At 31.7% G+C, this 21591-nt stretch overlaps 2 protein-coding genes and 1 long non-coding RNA gene across 3 annotated transcripts; 1 reads left to right on the top strand and 2 right to left on the bottom strand.

Annotated features, from left to right (window-relative positions):
* Positions 1-4093: 4093 nt before the first annotated feature.
* LOC140043886 (uncharacterized) lies at positions 4094-6593 on the bottom strand. The gene is made up of 4 exons (XR_011844429.1): positions 6364-6593; positions 5640-5792; positions 5187-5271; positions 4094-4640 (listed from the first exon to the last, which is right to left on the bottom strand). It is a non-coding gene; the product is annotated as an uncharacterized lncRNA (long non-coding RNA).
* A 4768-nt stretch (positions 6594-11361) lies between these two features.
* On the top strand, positions 11362-13008 carry LOC140043885 (uncharacterized). The gene is made up of 2 exons (XM_072088365.1): positions 11362-11596; positions 11779-13008. The coding sequence occupies exons 1-2, from the start codon at positions 11431-11433 to the stop codon at positions 12099-12101; spliced, it is 489 nt and encodes a 162-aa protein (XP_071944466.1). The 5' UTR covers positions 11362-11430; the 3' UTR covers positions 12102-13008.
* A 5053-nt stretch (positions 13009-18061) lies between these two features.
* On the bottom strand, positions 18062-18810 carry LOC140044320 (putative defense protein). Its single transcript, XM_072088798.1, has 3 exons — positions 18630-18810; positions 18259-18413; positions 18062-18145 (listed from the first exon to the last, which is right to left on the bottom strand). Exons 1-3 carry the CDS (start codon positions 18808-18810, stop codon positions 18062-18064), a joined length of 420 nt encoding a protein of 139 aa, XP_071944899.1.
* Positions 18811-21591: the final 2781 nt, after the last annotated feature.

Here is a 21591-nt window from a genome sequence, read left to right as displayed (position 1 = left end):
CTTGTGTTTATATTTAGTAGATTGCAACAGACCATTTGACATCCAAGGTTTTAATTTTGTGTTTTTTTTACTTTGCGTAGTCATTGGAAAATGTTTATTATATAAAAGTTTTAATTTAGTTTCAAAAGTATTATAAGCTTGATTAGGTTCTTGCAATAAGTTCACATCGTTCCATGTTATTACGCTAAGCTCTCGTTTAAATTGTTCGATGTTATTTTCATTAATTTTCCTAAAAGGTTTATTTGGAGGTCTACTGACTGCTTGATTATTTTTGTATGTTAAGGTAGATATAGAAAAAACAGGTAGGTGATCGGAAATATCGCAATAGAGCTGACCACTAGCGAGGTGTAAATCAGGCTGGTTGGTTAATATGTTATCAATAAGAGTAGCACTATTTGATGTTATCCTAGTAGGTCTAAGTATTAGCGGTAAATAAAAGTTGCTAAAAAGAGTGTTTACAAAATTGTTAGTTGTGGTTTCATAAGTATATTGCAAAATATCTATATTGAAATCACCCAACAGATATACCAGCTTATTTTCAGTTGAAAGAGTATGAAGTAGGTTATCTAGGATATCATTGAATGCATTGATATTCAAAGACGGAGCACGATAGATTGTTCCCACGATGATATTTTTCCCATGTATCTGTTCTATTTCAATAAATATCGATTCACATATTGATTCATCTGTTGTTAAATCATTACGGACAGTAACTGATACATTGTTTCGTACGTATAGGGCTACGCCACCACCCGCCTTAGATTTCCTATTTCTAGAAAAAATATTATAACCTGGCATATCTGTTAGGGGATTATTGTCAAACTGTAGCCAAGATTCAGTAATAGCAATAACATCAAAGTCAAATTCAAGAGTAAGAAGAAAACGTTTTAAAGAATCCATCTTGCCCAAGAGACTACGTGTATTAAAATGGATAGTAGACAAAATATTTTTATCATTGTTATGCTTAGAGAAATTCTCTGAGAATGTTTCTGGATCAAAATAATTAGATTCATTTAAACTAGCATAAACTTGAGAATGTGGATCAACATTTTCGTTAATATTCATGTTCTCGTATGCCACAAAGGGGTTAAATTTCACATCAGTTGTAGGGTTGGATTGGCACATTAATTATAGGTATCATAGATAATTTAAACATTAGGTAAAAGTTAACAATAATATAATAAAATAAAAAACTAAATATAACAATAATTAAACATAAAACAATTCTGTTTAGTGCTGCCGTATTACTAATACATAGGTAGCGTAAGCGTTGCACTCCCCGTGTATAAAACGGAGAATAATTCATTAGGTATGCAACCGGGTATGCAAAGGTATAATTTGCATAATGGTACGTAGCGGACATGCTTGGAATTTAAACAAGCAAAGCCAGGTTAAATATACTGACATTACAAAATGAAAGAAGGCAGAGAAAAAGAAACCATTCATATCCCAGTTCCTCAAAACACCGTAAAAGTTACTTGAATATATAGGGAGTCCCCGTAGAAGTTCGCCATTTACCAGCAGAGAATTTAAGTTTAGTTCCATTGTCATATAAAGCTTTAACTTGAAATTTCCATTTCTTCTTTTCTTTATAATCCACTAAGGTCAGATCATCTATCACGTAAAACTGTTTATCTTGTAAGGCAATATTCTTCTGTTTCATGACTTGAACTTTAGAGTTATAACTAAGTAGTTTAATTATGATGTGTCGGGGCCTCACCGGCAGTACAGGACCGACTCGATGTGCACGCTCTATCGTTGGTATTTCACTAAATTCAAAGTTATCTATTAGAATGTTCCTGGCCAAGACAACACAATCCTCACCTGATTCTTCTTTAAGTCCCACAATTCGAACGTTGTTACGTCGGCTGAAGCGTTCGGATTTGTTGGCCTCTAGTTCGAGCTTCGCAACCGTAGATGATAGTTTATCAACCGTTTGTTCGAGTTGACCAATCTTGTTAGCCTTGATAATATCGTTTTCTTCGAGTGCTGCGATTCTGTCCGAGTTAAATCCAATAGCTTGGTTCAAATCCTCTTTAATTTTTGCCTGCCCATCTAATAATGATTTTAGGGAAGCATGTACAAAATTGTTAAAGTCCACAGGGTTGGAACAAGCACTTTCAATATCGGCTGGGCGAGAGCGAGTCTTGGGTTTGGTGGCCATGATGCATACACAGCAAAATTCTGATTCTTGTTTTAAGAAAAAAAAAACTTGTTTCAAGCAAAATATTTCTTGAAACAAGTAAATTTTGACTTGTCCGTATTTCAATACTTTTTGGCTTACCAAGAATCGTAAAATTCTTAACAAGAATCACACAAATTCTTATCAAAAAAATTATTCTTACCAAGAAATAATACTTTAAGAACAATATTCTTACCAAGAATTTAATTGCTTTTTTCATTCTTGTTTTAAGCAGTATCTGCCTTAAAATAAGTAAGAATATTCCGATTTTTATTTTTTGAATTCTTGTTTCAAGCAATATATTTCTTAAAATAAGTAAGAATATTCCGATTTGTATTTTTTGAATTCTTGTTTCAAGCAATATTTTTCTTAAAATAAGTAAGAATATTCCGATTTGTATTTTTTGAATTCTTGTTTCAAGCAATATTTTTCTTAAAATAAGTAAGAATATTCCGATTTGTATTTTTTGAATTCTTGTTTCAAGCAATATATTTCTTAAAATAAGTAAGAATATTCCGATTTTTATTTGTAGAATTCTTGTTTCAAGCAATATTTTTCTTAAAATAAGTAAGAATATTCCGATTTGTATTTTTTGAATTCTTGTTTCAAGCAATATTTTTCTTAAAATAAGTAAGAATATTCCGATTTATATTTTTAGTTTTCTTGTTTCAAGCAATATATTTCTTAAAATAAGTAAGAATATTCCGATTTTTATTTGTAGAATTCTTGTTTCAAGCAATATTTTTCTTAAAATAAGTAAGAATATTCCGATTTGTATTTTTTAGAATTCTTGTTTTAAGCAATATTTTTCTTAAAATAAGTAAGAATATTCCGATTTTTAATTTTAATATTCTTGTTTCAAGCAATATATTTCTTAAAATAAGTAAGAATATTCCGATTTGTATTTTTTGAATTCTTGTTTCAAGCAATATTTTTCTTAAAATAAGTAAGAATATTCCGATTTGTATTTTTTGAATTCTTGTTTCAAGCAATTTTTTTCTTAAAATAAGTAAGAATATTCCGATTTGTATTTTTTGAATTCTTGTTTCAAGCAAAATATTTCTTAAAATAAGTAAGAATATTCCGATTTTTATTTGTAGAATTCTTGTTTCAAGCAATATTTTTCTTAAAATAAGTAAGAATATTCCGATTTGTATTTTTTAGAATTCTTGTTTTAAGCAATATTTTTCTTAAAATAAGTAAGAATATTCCGATTTTTAATTTTAATATTCTTGTTTCAAGCAATATATTTCTTAAAATAAGTAAGAATATTCCGATTTGTATTTTTTGAATTCTTGTTTCAAGCAATATTTTTCTTAAAATAAGTAAGAATATTCCGATTTGTATTTTTTGAATTCTTGTTTCAAGCAATATTTTTCTTAAAATAAGTAAGAATATTCCGATTTGTATTTTTTGAATTCTTGTTTCAAGCAATATATTTCTTAAAATAAGTAAGAATATTCCGATTTTTATTTGTAGAATTCTTGTTTCAAGCAATATTTTTCTTAAAATAAGTAAGAATATTCCGATTTGTATTTTTTGAATTCTTGTTTCAAGCAATATTTTTCTTAAAATAAGTAAGAATATTCCGATTTATATTTTTAGTTTTCTTGTTTCAAGCAATATATTTCTTAAAATAAGTAAGAATATTCCGATTTTTATTTGTAGAATTCTTGTTTCAAGCAAAACTTTTTTTAAAATAAGTAAACAAGAAGTCTATCAAATAAAAACCAGTAAATGTTTACTTATTTTAAGAAAAGTATTGCTTGAAACAAGAATTCTATCAAATTAAAATTCGTAAATTCTTACTTATATTGGGAAAAAAATTGCTTGAAACAAGAATTCTATAAAATATAAATCATTAAAAATTTATTTTAAGAACGATAAATGAATACTCATTTTAAGAAATATTTTACTTAAACAAATAAATTCAAGAATGTTATAAAACATAATATTAACAATACTGTTATTTTCATTAAGAACTACAATTTACATGACATTAGGTACAATAATATATACAACTTCTTTAAAACAAACTTGTTTTTATTAATAATAAAATGCCATCAAAAGAAAACTTAAAAACATTAAAATGGTAAAATACAAATTTCGTAAAATTCTTCTCCCGCACCTGGGCTTTAAACTATTAGAGGTGTCTTTAAATGTATTAATGTATACTAATGATGATTCAACAGCCTTTGTCAAGTGTACAGGTGTGTTTTCATCACAAATCACTAACTGTTAAAGGATAGTGAGGCCTACTTCTTTTCATTTTGGATAATCGAAATCCAGAAGGTAAAAAGTGGAGAGGAGAGTAACTAGAGCCTCATCTAATTTTGCTTTCTTTGTAGTTAGAATTGTTTGCTAAACTTTAATGTAGGCCATTTCTGTGTCCAAAAGCAATACCGGCATATTACCTGATCGGCGTGAAGACCAGGATTCTGGATCTTTATTCATGTTCCTAAATGAAAAGAGATTAATATAGTTTTAGTTATTACTGTATTTAAAATATGTGTAACATCATCAACTAATTGGGTACGGTGTGGTTTTAGAGTCCTATATCTGGGGCGGTAAACACAAAAACATGACGCAATATTAGAACGGTGGTAAGAATAATTTTACATTATAAGGTGGGTGGAATATGCATTTGAACTTTTTAATCACAAACTTTGCCCTGTTTATACCGATCCCAAAGACAGGCCTGGCTGTATCTATTATTTTTAGTTAAATTATTAGGGTCTAAATTTATTTTTAATATTACTATTTAGGAAGACAATACGCAAAACGGTGCTCAATCCTGATTGATGTTTTTATTCCGTATCAATGTTTATAATAACAATCATACAATTAAATGTAAATTTTGTTTAATTGTTTGATTTTAATAAATTATTGTAAACATAGTATATACCTCGAATTTTAAGCTAAGATAAATTTGATTTAAAAAAAACACTTTAAGATATTTTTTTTTAATGTACATAATGTTACTTGTATTTTAAATTTAAAATACCTTCAAGGTCGGCAGACTTTTTTTGATGAGTTTTTCCCAACAAATATGTTTGACAGATTTGACAACATATGGGTTATCTTTGAACCTAACCAAAAATAACAAATTGAAAACATTATATTATATAAATTTATTTAAATGAGTGGAATAATGTATGGACATAAACTTGATATACTGTAGCTCAAATTTTTAATAATGTAGCCTACAGTTTTGTAGGTGGTCAATGTAAAAGGAAGGGGAAATGGTGGGCTGGCCAGGAGAGCATTAATATGTCAAAAATTAATATTCATAAGTCATTTATTTAATTTTAGTTGTCAAAGGGAGGAGTGCATGACACTAGCTTGAGTCGAACCAAGCTGTTAAAAATACGTACACAATATATTTCCTCACTACCATTGGTCCATTATAAAACTATTTATGAATAGATAAAAGTACAAAAACATACACTGTACTTACCAGATGGAGGACTGGTGTTTCTCTTTAAAATACCAAAATAAACTATATTATTCTCTTCTTTGGAAAAATTTGCACTTGTTTAAAAAGCTTTCTTTTGTATTTCATTCCTCTTTGCCTAGTAATAATTAGTATCCTTCGAACTTCTTCAATTACCTAACAAATAATTTAAGATATTGTAAATAACACAGTTTTTTAAAAAGAAATTTAATATAACAATTTTAGTTATGCAGTACGTATGTTTTTTGTTTGTTTTTTTAGTATGTTTTTTTTAAATTTAGAGTTAAAAACATTAAGTTTCAATATCGATGTGATCACTTCGGGGATTACTTAGTGTGTACAATTAATTAAATATAAAGAAGTGTTTTTAAATGTCATTATATTTCTCATTGGAATATGTGTATATAATATAATCCTTCGTAGATATTTCATGGCTACATTACAAAATAACTGTTACATTATAATTGTATTATCTATTATTAGGCCTTCCTTATACCTAGCTGAAATAGGTCCGACCATGGAGGTCCATGGTCCGACAATATTTGTCCCCTCTGTCAATGTCTGAACTAAAATGCTAAGCTAAACCTATACACCTGTCCGTCAGTACAGGCATAGTAGGCTAGCCTAGACCTACTAGTTCCAGGCCTACAGTATTACTTACTAGGAAGGAGCCTAGGCTAGGCCTAGACTGCTGGCAGATTAAAATATAATTATTAGGCCTACGAACCTGTTAAAATGTTGGCCACTTCTTCATCTATTTCTCGGATCTTCAACAAAGCGTCTTCCTTCGACATTATATTAGACTAATCTTACTAGGCCTATTGAAGCATTTAATATATAAATTGCGATGAAAGGTGTCTTTTACTTACAAACTCTAGATTTTGAATGATTACTTTAAAAAACCGTTGGCCATGATCCCGCCGGGAGCTAGGTCATCGACCACACACAGTGTTGTTTTTCAACTACAGTATAACCAAAAATTTATCGCTGGCCTTTTACCCAGAATGTATAAGGTCATTATACTGCTCAACGTTAAAGCATGGAGGTATAAACCTCCATGGTGGTAAAAGCAAATCTATAAAACGTCTGGACCAACAGTAATACGACAGACAATAATAATGACACATGTTTGTTGCAGTCCGAAAAAAAGCGATAAGTTGGTGCCAGTAAACTGAAGTAGGTACAGTATTTGCTACCCTATTTGCTAAGGCATTATAATTCAATTCATGGAAATACTCCGAATTTTCGAGTAACATGTGGAATTGGTGGTTCGCTGCCCGGCAAGCTTTGGAATTTACAATTCGTTTTACAAGCATGTCATAAGACGCCATTTTAAGGACGAGTATAACAATCGGCAACCTCCTGCAGTTGACGATGGAAACATCAGTATAAGTATGCCTGGAGAAAACGAGGATGCCAATTGAGGATGAAGTAGAACTAGGCCTAGACTAGGAGACTGACGAAGTCAATGAAGAAAAAAACTATTATAACGGGGATGATTTATCAACTGACGATAGTAGTAGTGATAATTCTAGTATTGTTATACTGTTAATGATTGTATTAATATTAATGATCTTGTTGATGCTCAGCAAGAAGGCCTACTAACTAGAGGATGAACAAGCAGATAATAGTATAAAAAATGCTGATGTCTTTCTACTAAAATTAAAGGAGAGAAACAAGATTCCGCAGGTACTAGCCATTTTGCTTTAAAATTACAACAATTATGCATTTTAAACTATTTTTTATTAGAGAAATACGTCGATTTCCTAGGCCTTGCTGGTACTGTTATTATACAGGACTATTAGCTATAGTAACTATAGGACTTGGGTACTAGGCCTAGGCATTATACACGCTAAGTTTATGTTGCATTTTTTTGTGACCAATTTCATTGTTACAAATAACATTTTTTTTGTTAGGCTGCATAGCTCCCCAACTAAAGCACAACTTAGTTTTTAAACATATTAAAACTTGAATATAAAAAATATTAAATCAATATTATTTTCTTTAGGTTGCAGTGCAATCGATTATTCAAAGCACAAACAGTTTGATTACCCAGATTCTTTCATCAGTTGAAACTGAAGTGCTAACTGCTCTACCGTTGTGTGAATATAAGGATATTGACAATCTATTTTAAGTAAAACATTTCTCAAAATAAGTATTTTTAAGAATATTAAAATAGAATTGACTTCAATTCAAGCAAAAATAGTCTTGATAGGATATAGTATGATATTGACTTCTTATCTTAAGTAAAACATTTCTCAAAATAAGTATTTTTAAAAATATTGCGAATCTCAATTTAAGCAAAAATAGTCTTGATAAGATAGTATGATATTGACTTCTTATTTTAAGTAAAACATTTCTCAAAATAAGTATTTTAAAGAATATTGCGAATCTTGATTCAAGTAAAAATAGTCTTGATAAGATAGTATGATATTGACTTCTTATTTTAAGTAAAACATTTCTCAAAATCAGAAAATTGCGAATCTGAATTCAAGCAAAAATAGTCTTGATAGGATAGTATGATATTGACTTCTTATTTTAAGTAAAACATTTTTCAAAATAAGTATTTTTAAAAATATTGCGAATCTCAATTTAAGCAAAAATAGTCTTGATAAGATAGTATGATATTGAATTCTTATTTTAAGTAAAACATTTCTCAAAATAAGTATTTTTAAGAATATTGCGAATCTTGATTCAAGTAAAAATAGTCTTGATAAGATAGTATGATATTGACTTCTTATTTTAAGTAAAACATTTCTCAAAATAAGTATTTTTTAAAATATTGCGAATCTCAATTTAAGCAAAAATAGTCTTGATAAGATAATATGATATTGACTTCTTATTTTAAGTAAAACATTTCTCAAAATAAGTATTTTTAAGAATATTGCGAAACCTAATTTAAGAAACTTTGTCTTACCTAGAAAAATATTTATTGTTTTAAGTAATTTTTAGAATTCATCAATCTTGATTTAAGAAAAATTATTCTTGATAGGGATAAATATAATATTGATTTCTTATTTTAAGTAAAATACTTTTCAAATTAAGTATTTTCAAATCTTGTTTTAAGCAAAACTATTCTTAATAAGAAGAGAATGATATTGACTTCTTATTTTAAGTAAAATATTTCTTGTAATAAGCATTTTCAAGAATATTGCGAATCTTGATTCAAGTAAAAATAATCTTGATAAGGGTAGTGTGAAATTGACTTCTTATTTTAAGTAAAATATTTCTCAAAATAAGTATTTTTAAGAATATTGCGAAACCTAATTTAAGAAACTTTGTCTTACCTAGAAAAATATTTATTGTTTTAAGTAATTTTTAGAATTCATCAATCTTGATTTAAGAAAAATTATTCTTGATAGGGATAAATATAATATTGATTTCTTATTTTAAGTAAAATACTTTTCAAATTAATTATTTTCAAATCTTGTTTTAAGCAAAACTATTCTTAATAAGAAGAGAATGATATTGACTTCTTATTTTAAGTAAAATATTTCTTGTAATAAGCATTTTCAAGAATATTGCAAAACTTAATTTAAGAAAATGTGTCTTTTATAGAAAATTATTTCTTGTTTTAAGTAATTTTAAATCTTGACAAGAAAAAAAATACTTATTTTAAGAATTTTTTCTTAAAACAAGATTTTTTTTTCTTGCTTAGAATTTCAAATTTTGCTGTGTACACGCCGTGTAAATTGTAGTCAAATGAGGAGCGCTCGCTATACACGTCTTATCCTGAGCACGTCATTGATTGAATCAAATTTGAGTTTCAGGGAATGAAATAAAATTAACAAGAAATGTATACAATTTTGCTTTTGTTTTTTCCTGCTTAGTTGCCGTTTATGTAAATCGGATACGTAGTCTAACCAGGGAAGAGTTAACTCTTCCCTGGTCTATCAGGAGAGTCAAATCTCGGACACGGTACTCCATTGTCAAAACGATAACTTTCATAATGTACAAGGAATTTTAGAATTTCCAACGTGATTCCCGAATTCACCGGGCAGCGTAATGTTGACACTTACGCAATTCAATTGTTTGTTTATCGATTAAGTGTCTATCCATCCGAATTAGAAAGTATTAAATAAAGTGGGTTTCATTATCAAAGTCCAGCACATACTTTTCCAAACATTGGGTTTTCCAAAATGACACAATGTTTAAAGAGCATATAAATTCAATCCAATCACAAATGGACATGTTGTTATGATTGTCTTTATATAAGGCTACTAAATTAATTCATGTTTTAATTGTGATTCCACTTAGACAGCTTCGGGTCTAACATTAAAATTATTAAAGCACTCGAGAAGTTTTTATCCGCCGCACAGAAGCTGAAAACCGTAAGTGCTGCATCGTCAATGTAGGCCTAATTTCAATCAAAGTTTATGTCTGGAAAAGCTACTACTGTAGCAGTAACTCCATAATAATTATTAAATATTTATTTGATACATAATTTATCGTCGGCGTCCATCATTGTTATGATCATCGCACATTTATTTTCAGGATTTTTTTCTAGCTCCTGGATTATGTTAAGTACTTATTTATGTTTTTGTTTAAACAGAAAAAAATACATGTATGGCTAACCAGGGCGGTCCAATTGTGGTTATTGGAAACACGAACGGATGTTCCGGTCAAATCCAACTGAGAAGGAACAACTTCCGAGTATGCGAGACTACCAAGACAACGTTTTATAAATTGTTAACAATATTTATCCTGTTCTCTCTGTTCGCGATTATTGTGCCTGTGGGTACCAAACTGTAATGAACACTTCCGTTCGAACAGAAAACTGTAGGCAACAATATTTTAAAAAAGAATTATGATTTGCCGATTTGAGGTGTGGCGGCAACAAGAACACGTGACATCATAAAGGCATAGATGAGGGCATGATTGTTAAAATCGTAAACAAATTTCGTCCGTAGACAACAACCAGAGCGTGTGAAGATTCTTAACTTTTTAGAGGGCGTTTGTAACAAATTAAGAACTAGTTGCGACCGTCCAAATTGTTCCTGTGCTTGGACAAAAAACATTAATAAATAAATAATTAACAAAAGACGATGCTTCATGAGATTATTTAATCATTTAAAAATATGTAAATAAAAATAGGTCCCCTATTGCGAGTAAAATGACACTTGTATTTCTAGCTACCTATATAACAGGCAAATAAATATATATAAAATAAATTGTTTTGATAAGTACAGTCATATTTGTATATTTCTTCGAGTTTGAATAAATAATGTGAATTTGTGTTTTACTAACAAAATAATAAATTAAATACTGCTACTGTTACTACTTAAATAAGTCAGTTTAACGAGAATAAAGCATATTACATATTTAAAAAAAATAAAACTGACATAACGCCTGATTCTTGTTTCCGTTTATATTACAAATATCTTGGATTTTCCAGAATTACGTAATGCTTGATTTCAACAAAATATGCAGTTTCTGTATCATAACAGGAAGAGTTTTAACCAATCATCACTTGAAGATTTTATACCATTCTAAGTTTTAACAAGATATTTACAGTTTTGCCAGAAGAAAATCATGATAATTTGATCATGTTCGTGTCGCTTTAGAAACATACTTTAAAGGTAAGTGTTTTATTTGTTCACGTTTATTATAACGAACAATTAGCACCGAGACTCATCCCAACCCCATTTTCAAGTCCTCATTCCAAGGATAGAATGTGACCGCTAGACATTTCTTCTACAGAATGGCGAACCGTGGATATTATTTTTGGAGGCAAGTTTGGAAACATTTGTGTGATCGCTTTGGTAGCTCTCAAGTCCAGCCAAAAGTGTCAATTATGAACGGAAGACAAGCGTATTTTGTACCACTTGTGGCCACCGCAGGAGGCAGAAAGTCTATACACAACATCGGGAAATGTTCAACGGTCTCACCAACCATCCAGCAGCATGCAGCTGCAAACAAGGCTGAGATCATTCGAAAGAATTTTGGCAACAAATCTGAAAGTAAGGTTAAATGTTAACTCTTCTTCTTAGAAAGAATAGAGAAATTGTGTGTTAAATTAATTGAAGTTAGGTTGTAGGGCCTGTTGTTAGAAGAAAAACAATTCCAAATTATAGTGGTAGAAAATGGTTCGAGTGCAGAGGATGTCTGGGAAAATGATTACTCTAAACGTTAATATTTTCAGAAAAAATGAACCATAACCATGGAGCATCATTTGAGGGTCAAGTTGGCAGTTACCTGGCCAGCCAATACAGTGACGTGAGATCACAGGTACCAATGAACAACAGTCGCGCTGATTTTGTCGTCAATGCGGTAAGCGGCATCCAGATATGGGAGGCCAAGTCTTCATCGCAGATTAGAAAGGAGCATGTTTTTCAAGCAGCAAGAATTGCAAGTGGAGTGGGGAAACCTGTGCTTGCTATCGGGAGAGATGCATCTATTTCACCAACCGTTCTGCAGCATGCTGCAGCTAACGGCGTAGAGGTTGTCAGAATGCCTTTCAATTGACATATTACTGCTCACAACCAACGTTAAATTTTTAGTACTAGTAGATTTAAGTTTTACTAAACATAGAAATAATTATTAATTGTTAAAAAGTAGGTTATATTGGTCAGTTTGATTGACGGGACTACATACAAAATGTAGGTGACGCGATGATGATTATGATGATGATGATGATGAGATTTTTGTTTTTCTGCGCTTGAATTAACAAGACGCAGTTTACTGTTTACTAGTGTATGTTAAAACCCTTTAAGTTCAATTCATGTCATTTTGATACCATATTGATACGTACGTGCAATACCACAATGTGTATAACGAAAAAACGCTCTCTTTTATATAATCTTGATGGACGATGACATTACATTACTGAAAGGGCGTGTGGCGCAGTGTGTTGGACGTTGGACTACTGATCGTCAGACCTAAGTTCGAATCCGCATTGCTTGTATCCGTAGGCAAGATACTTTACTTACGTTGCCTCTCTCCACCCAGGTGTATAAATGGGTACCCAGTTAGATCTAGACACAACTTTGCGCTGGTTACCGGCTGCATTATGGGAGTATGTTTCCATACGTGTTTGATCTCAAAAAAATACTGGGGTAATAATGCTTGTAAAGCGCCTTTGAGCATGATTACTCATGAAAAGGGCGCTATATAAATGTGGTATTATTATTATATTATTACTAATGAAAAAAAAATATTACGATGACCAAAAAAAATAATAATTACGATGACGAAAAAAAATAATATTACGATGACGTAAAAACTGAATGGTAGTAACAAAAATAATAATGACCCATGATTGATCAATCAGATGTGTTGCTGGTAAGGTTTGAATAAGGTTTAACAAAATATAATAAATCATGTGATATGCAATGATTATGATAATGGATTATTACAATGATTGTTGAAGATAATTGAGAAGATACTGGTGAATTTTTTTTTCTCGAAAAGAAAATCTCAGAATTTAAAATGTTTACTTGAATTGAATTTTTGAAGTGATACTAATGATACCAATACAAATTATTAAATATCTTACAAATAAAGTATAATTTATAAGCAAATTATCTTGCAAAAATTAGTTTGCTTTGGAAACTAAGAGCCAGAGTATTAGTATTTTATCATGATACACATAATCACAAGAATTATACTAATAAATGTATAACATTTGAATGTTGTTTTTTAAAACCTCTAAAAGCTTATAGGCCTAAATATAGTTGTATTTCGTTCGATTAAATTGTCTTTTTTATACAGTACTAACAAAAAAGATACAATACTGGCATAGCGCCTACTTCCTAGGATTTTGGTTTTTCCAGAATGAAGTAATGTTAAGTTTAAACAAAAAAGTCTCTGTATCACAGGAAAATGTTTAACCAATCAGCACATAGTGTCACTTTTCGGTATCCTGTAAGCATATTTTAAGTTTAGTCAGAAGACAATACTAATGTTATTCGAACGTGTTTTTGCTATCAGTCACTTCAGTTTCGAAGAAGTTGAGAATTAATTTTAAAAAAAGGTAAGAGTAAAATTGTTTACCAAATTGATATATCATAGTTATATTTATTATACACAGTAGTTCAAATAAGTTACTTTTAATTTAAAAATTGATTGAAATTGAAATTTTATATTACTGAAGTTAAACAATTCAGTACTAGTTATAAAATACTATAACGGGTACGATAACTGTACGTCCCTTGCAAAGTTTAGACATCCAGTACTCGACGGATTATAATTCACCCAACCCTTTCCTTTGGATAGCAGCTTCTTTTCAGAAGAAATGATATGGTCTACATAGAAACTGAATGAGGCAGGTGTAGAGCGTAGGTGTATGGAGACTGTCATTTATGGCATACGTTTGATTGCATTAAGATTTAGTCGATGATGATCTCTGCATGGATTTACAAAACCAACTATTGAAAAGTATAATTGATTATATATTTTGGATATCTCTCTTGTTTATTCATATGTTTGCTATTGATAATTGTTTTTACAGAACAAAACAAAATGGCAAACCGTGGATATTGGTTTCAGAGGCAAGTTGGAAAGTATTTGTGTGACCGTTTCGGCAGCTCTAACGTCAAATTTAGAAGTCCCAATGAACGGAAAGCAAGCTGATTTTTTTCGTAAGAGGTAACCAGGTATGGGAAGCCAAAACTCAATCAAAAATTGACAAAGCTTGTGTTGATCAAGTAGCGGATACCGCAAGAGGGAATGGAAAAGCTGTACTCGCCGTTGGGAAAGGTGCAAGAGTTTCACCAACCGTCCAAGAGTATGCAGCGGCGAACAAAGTTGAGATCATTGAAATGCAGTTTTACCCTTATTTTTTAATTTCTTACAACATACGTTGTTATTGGCAGTGGTGAATACACAGGAAGCTAAATAAATCATTTAGATTTTGCATAACGATGAACGAAATTAATTGCTAGTTGCGCATACGTAGTTGCGCACTGTGCGACGTCGTCTTAGATTAAATTAGAATGTTTTAGTATAATCAGTTTCAACCTTTTTAAATTCATATTTTTACAATAAATGTTTTTGTGTCAATTTATTCCTTTAAATAATATTTATGTAATCATGCCTCACCGGTTTACTTTTTACTTTCATTCTCCAGTTGTATTGTTTATTAGAATAAATAAATGCTACGATAAAAGATGTCGTGGTTGGCGCCCTCTGTATTATTAATATTGCGGCGAACTTAAGCTTGGTTCCCACTAGAACGTAACGCAAGGACGTAAACGCAACGCAAGCGTTTTAACCAATGACAAGCGAAGTTATAGACAGTTAGCAATCACAAGCAATAAGCCATCGCTTGTGATTGGTCAATTCACTTGCGTTGCGTTACGTCCTTGTGTTGCGTCGCTAGTGGGAACCACGCTTTAGTTCGTAGTTCTTGCGTTGTGTCCCAGCGAGAACCAACTCAAGCGAATTGACCAATCACAAGCGAAAGTGGGAATAATCCATCGCTTGCGATTGGTCAAATGGCGCGCTTGCGTTACAGCTCTAGTTTGAACCAAAACTTTGAAATTGAAATTGAAAATAAAAGAAGTTGTCATTGTACAAGTGGATACACAATATGCAGACACCATACGTATTAATTTACTAAAGGCATGGAATACCAGTTGTACCTAAAAATGCATCGTGATGATATCTATATTTCAGTACCACCATTGTAGGTACCTACATGGTACCACTTAGCGTAATCACTCAGCTATGTGTTTGTACAGCGCGTTCTCTAGATCATATTTGAATATTTCTCTAATTCAAGGTCTAATTATTATATAACGGATCATGAACTTTGATAAATTTAAATGATCGTATCACCTTGTTCACACCACAAACAACCTTTGATACCCAGTCAAGGATAAACACAAAGTCATTAAGTAGGCCTACTTTTATGCAGTGTCATCAAAGTAGTATTGATAAAGACCTGGATATGCATGTGTCTAAATCTTTCTTTTGTGTGAAAAATCGAAAATTACTAACTTTGTGTCGGATTATCTTGGCGGTTTTCATAATGCGATAATACCAGCTTCGACAAGACATGCGTACCCGATCTTTTTAGGACAAAACTTCCAACGACCTTCGGTCATTTTGATCCTATGGATGATGCGTGCAAATAGCATATATATATAGTTTTTATAACAAATGTTCTAAGGCTCTTATATATACGTTGTAATGTATCATCCTATTTTGATTAAATGGAGGAAAAAAATGTTGTAGGATCGAGATCGAAAATATTTTAGGAGTTTATTTATGAAGGAAAAGTCATATTTTTTCACAGAGCATTTACTATAAATATTGTCGTAACGCATATGCTATATCTTACTGCAACCATGGAGGTACCTCCATGCTGCAACCAATAACGCCGTTGGTCCGTTACTGTAAAGCTTGGTTCCCACTAGGACAACGCAAGTGATTTGACAAGCGACAGTCCGAATAATCCATCACATGCGATTGGTCTAATTTAATTGTTTCCTATAGTGGAAACCAGGCTTTAACGAGTTTACACGATGCCAAATAAAGTTGATTTTGCAAGAAGCAAAAACACAAGCTGTACTATTTATAGTTTATTACAGAAAAACATAAAGCAATTTTATAAATGGGACGGACTTCCAATTTGTTGATTGTCGTGTGTGACTGGTGTTATCGAAAAATACACATATCTCGAAAAGTATTTGGAATCCAAGATACATTAAATTTGCAGTTTTCATTGAAAACAGAGTTATCAAGTAAATGATCATGGATATCAAAGATATTCACGTGTACGTTAGCAACAACAAGATAGCGCGTCCTTCAAAGTATGGCTTGTTACTTTGCCGAAACACAGCACGCTCACGTTACATATTCATTATATCATTCGTTTCTGATTAAATCTCGTACAGAAATATTGGTTTCTTTCTGTATCTAATTCTTCTATAAATTGTGTACGACTATATTGTTACAAGAATTCAATATTAATAAGCAAGAACAGCTACTATGATACTGGTGATAATTGTAAAGATTGATGATATAACGTAACCTGAAAAATACAAAATGAAGAAGACTTGGGCAATTTTGTATTTTTTATCACTTTAAGTTAATCACCTTTGTCTAATAAAAAAGAGAAAATAAATTATTAAATTTATTCAAAACTCATTGGTTGGCAACTATTTTGATTATCTTATTCTTTAAATTAAGTTTTTTTTCAGGTAAAACAATATTTATTTTGATACAATTTTAGGTCAAAGTGAATAACTACCGTATATTATATAACATTAAAATGACATATTCAAACCCTAAAAAAAATCTGTTAACTTTATTAATTAAGGAAAGATGTTCGTTAAATAATTATACTACTGTACTTACTAGCTGCTCCAGTTTCACACTTATCAGCATCAAACTTTAAATTATTGGAGACAATGCCGGTATAATATCTTGATGCAGGATTACCTTGGACTACAGTTACCCTGAAGAGTAAAACGAAAAATTAATTTTTATATTAGGATACATAGCAATTATTTCGAGATGAAACTGCGGTCGTGCCAATAGACAAACACTAACAAATCGGATCTTTTGATTGTTCAAAGTACTTGCGCTGCGCTTTATTGCCTTCAACAATGCCTACTAAAAATCAGGATATTTCTGTTATATTAAAGTCTGATTAAGATTGCAAAATGGCGCAGATTGGTAATATGAATCCGACTTGCTATGTCCGACCTGATAAAGCAGTTTAATTCCAATCGTTATCGTATACTGTGTTTCCGACTGTGCAAATGTAAATTTCCTTAGAAAATCATTTTTTATAATCGTTCATTATAATAATGAATTTGAGAAAAGAGTTCTGATTCTGATAAAGATAAATTATCACATTAGAAATGTATATGCACGGTTTCTATTGATACAGTGGAATGTTCGAACTTAATTAAAACACGCCTTTCCATGATTAAAGTGCGTGTTCATGTCAACGAAATTGTATCATATTGTATGATAAGCTTATTAAATTAATAATTAAACGAATGACAATCTACAATATCAAGGCGAATTCATATTGACATAATTAGTTTCTATTTACTAAAATATGCTTGGGAAATTTGCCAATGGCCTGGTGCTCTAAATTAAGAATTAATGGAATTTAAAAAAAGTATACCTAAAGGCTAAGTCGCCGACATCTTCACATGGTCCATCGTATGTCCAGGTGGCCACGACACTCATTTTGTCATTGTTATTTTTATGGCCCCATGCACTCTATTGAAATGATAATTTGCATAAGTATTGTATATTGATATTATACAGAATTCTTAAAAATAAACACTTAAGACAAGTTTTTATGAGGTAACAGAATTGGACAGAATATTATATTGTTTTGATTGATAGAATTGCACCAATTAGCCTAGAATTGGTATCGATTTCTACGCCAGTGGAATTTGGGCCAATCTTAATTGAGTCGAAATTTCGCCTAGCGGAATTCTGTGTATAGCGGAATTCCGTGTTTAGCGGAATTCCGTGTATAGCGGAATTCCATGTATAGCGGAATTCCGTGTATAGCGGAATTCTGTTCTTAACGGAATTCTGTTCTTAGCGAAATTGTGTAATTAGAGGAATTCTGTTCTTAGCTGAATTTATATTTAGTTTCCACTAGTAATATTGACTCAGTATTTTTCTCTCGGTAAAAATAAGACATTCTTACGTTAGGATTGTCGGCAGCACATTCCACGCCCCCTGTTTGCTCTGGGTAGTCGGAGAACGTTCCTAAAGCTGGATTAGTTGCAAAATCAGCATCGTTCACTCTGGCTTGAACAAAGAAGCCTCGGAAAGATGTTTCATTTGTAGTTGCAACGGTGACTGTTGTTAAGAATATAGAAAAGTTTGTTTTCAATGGTGACATGACGGTATTTCAATTCCAAGACCGGTTTGGTAGGCCTACTTTTTTTGTTAGCCCTTTTGGTTGGTTTAATTTTGAAGTTCATGAAATTATTGTTTAAGATTAGTATACGTAGTAAGCGCTTTATTTGTACGCACTCGTCACTTATTGCGTCATTTCCTTTTTTGTTGGCTTACCTTGTACCGAACCTCCTTTGCTGTATATCGTTTTACCAATTGTGACCTCATATGGCGGTTCTCCTGATACTGTGGAAGGACCATGTTGAGGGATCATATTTGGACAAGCAGTAGTTGGGGGACCATTGGGAAGCGCCAATGCCATGGACAGACATGCGCTTAAGATCAGTACGGCATTCATTCTAAACAAAAATACGGTTTAGTTCTGTAAAACGTTATTTATTACGTTAGGAATCTGTAAATTCAAACTACTCTCAGAATATATGTCTAGAGCCAGCAGTACAGTGTCAGAGTAAGACAGCGGGCACTTAAAATCAGTATTCTACAAATAAAATGATTTGGTCCCGTATGAACTTTTTTTTAACCTAGGCCTACGTTATAACATCAGAATCTGTAAATTCAAACTGTTATCAACAATCTTCCCATTTTTAAAGCGCTATTCCACCGATTGCACATAGCACCTTTAGAAGTGGTTTAAAACTGTCCAAAGTCGAGTTTCTATGTCAAAGAGAGAATGTTTCCAGCGCCCAGGCCCAACAGTAGTGAAAGTCCTTGAACAGTTGTTTAGATTGTAGTTGATGGTAAATAGTACTCTGGCCACCAGGGTTATGTAATACCTGGTTGGTATATGTCCGTATTGAATTTTGCTAGTGGACATTTCGCCAAGGACATGGTTTTCAGATGATTTTCAATACTTACTACATACAATTTTGACCACCTATCACCTACCTTTTTAATTGTTTTGTGTAAATCTATCAAGATCCTGTGAACGTGCAGGCCTACAAACGTCGCACGATGTGAACCAAGAATGCAGAAATACCAAAAGCTGGGTTTTTATCTCATTAACTCCCTGATAAATGACTAATCACAAACTACTACAACAACCAATCAAAACCATGTGTTAAAATTGATGAATATTAATTTGTTGCAATAATCATCGATCATGATTTCTATTTTGTATTATCCCCTCCATAGCCCATTCCCCCACTCCCCAACCTTCCCGCTCCAATATTTATATAACAATAAAAAGGGCATGTGGCGCCGGCACAGGGTGTTGGACGTGGGTTCGAATCCAACGCTCGTGTTAAATTTTTTGTATCCTCAGGCAAAACAATTTTTTTACGTTTGCCTCTCTCCACCCAGGTGTACAAATGGGTACCTTAGGTCAAAGCATAACGTATTCATACTTGATTGATAAAAAATGACGTGACCGGGGTGATAATAATATACAGCGCTTGAAGGTTTCACAAAATTAGACGCTTTATAATTGAGGTAATGGGAAAATAATATCTAATGAGTATGCATAATGTGATAGAGATTGGGGAAGAGGAGTAATCCTGTTGCTTGTTGTGTTATATAATTATCAGGTGAGTGAATCGGGTAGGTTACCACTATATACGGCACAGGCCTACCGCATGCGTTATGTCTATAGACTTATTAAATAAAATAACAAGAGTCAATGTGTTGTATAATCTGAACGTGTATGGCGCTGTACCAAATAGGGGTCTCACAGAAAAAAGCAATCTATATATAAATTTATATGGTTAATTCTGACATAGGCGAGCAGAATGCAAAAACTTCGGTACAAATCTCCGCCTTGGATACCTTTTTTTTTTATTATTCTTTTATTTCATATAAAACATCAAAAAAACATCAAAACACCTACCTTATTTATCTCAGATGTACCGTGAAAACGTAGCTTTGATAACATTAGTTTTCACATCGACGCTATTGTTTCATATTTCTATCTTAGGAAGATATTATAAAGAGTTTTTTAACACAATTTATGATTTCAACATTAGATTTTCAACTCAATTTCAATTCTTCGTGGGTCAAAGTAATTTCCGGGTTCACCTTGCAACAACCTGGTTTCAACTATTTTCTCTCTTTTATACACAAGGGAGCAGTTAAAATAATTGATTTGACCCAAGGTGACTGGAAACAGGCATTTTCCATCAATCAATACAGTGTCCCTTTGGAAGAAAGAAGAAAAAATACCGATAGTAGGACTGGAGCTTAGCCATTTCAGTTGTTTGTTTATTTTAGGAACGGACCGCGCGTGTAAGGTATAGTAGTTAAAAAATAAAAATTATACTGCAAATTAATAAAGATCAAATTAAATATACGCCATAAAGAATTGGAATATATTGTGGGAAATAGTATTATAAAATTACATAGGGAGATTTGATGATAAGACATTTTGTTTAAAATTGAGTGAAATCCTAATAGTTGATTGAGTAAGCTGGCAGGAATAACTGTAGGCTATCTGTGTCCCGTTAGGACCGAGATGTCTGCCCATATTGCAAGCCGTAATATCTTCTTTCTTGGGCCCACTCTGTCACGGCAGTTAGTTTCAAAAGATGTTTAAATTAAATAATGTATTAATAATTATTAGGGTGGTATTTATTTGAATAAACGCCTCTCTAATAAAACATCACTTTGAATAATAATCATTATACTATTTGTAGTAGAATTCATCGCACTGTTATCTACAATGCCAAGCATTTGTTATTCTTTTTTACCACTTTTCATATCTTTTCATTTGATTATAAATGTTACCATATTATTAAAACTACAAAAATTAACATATATCCCTCGAATAAGCACCTCCTTCAAATAAACTCCGCCTCCCCAAAGGGCCCTACCAAACAATAAACACTAAACTTTAAAATGTTATTAATCATCTAAAACACTGTGAAACAGAGTAGTTTAGTTTTACGAATGTCAAGCATTTTCAATAATGGTAACCGACAGAAAACGTACAAGGAGAAAATTGTTATCATTCCGAGAACCATCGTCTACACTTCCTAGAGGGGGAGCGAGCGAAGCGAGCTCACCCTCTAGTAATCCTAAAGGAATGTACTGTACCGATCCACTGTTTTAACCAAAATAAATATGGGTTTAAATATATTTTGTTTAAAGATGTATTGTCCTCCGAATGGCATATTCAACAAAAACAAAT

Source organism: Antedon mediterranea, chromosome 3 (assembly GCF_964355755.1).
Source record: "Antedon mediterranea chromosome 3, ecAntMedi1.1, whole genome shotgun sequence".
In the NCBI taxonomy this organism is placed as follows: domain Eukaryota; kingdom Metazoa; phylum Echinodermata; class Crinoidea; order Comatulida; family Antedonidae; genus Antedon; species Antedon mediterranea.
Note: the sequence above shows the minus strand (reverse complement) of the source record. Positions and strands in the feature narration are given on the sequence as shown.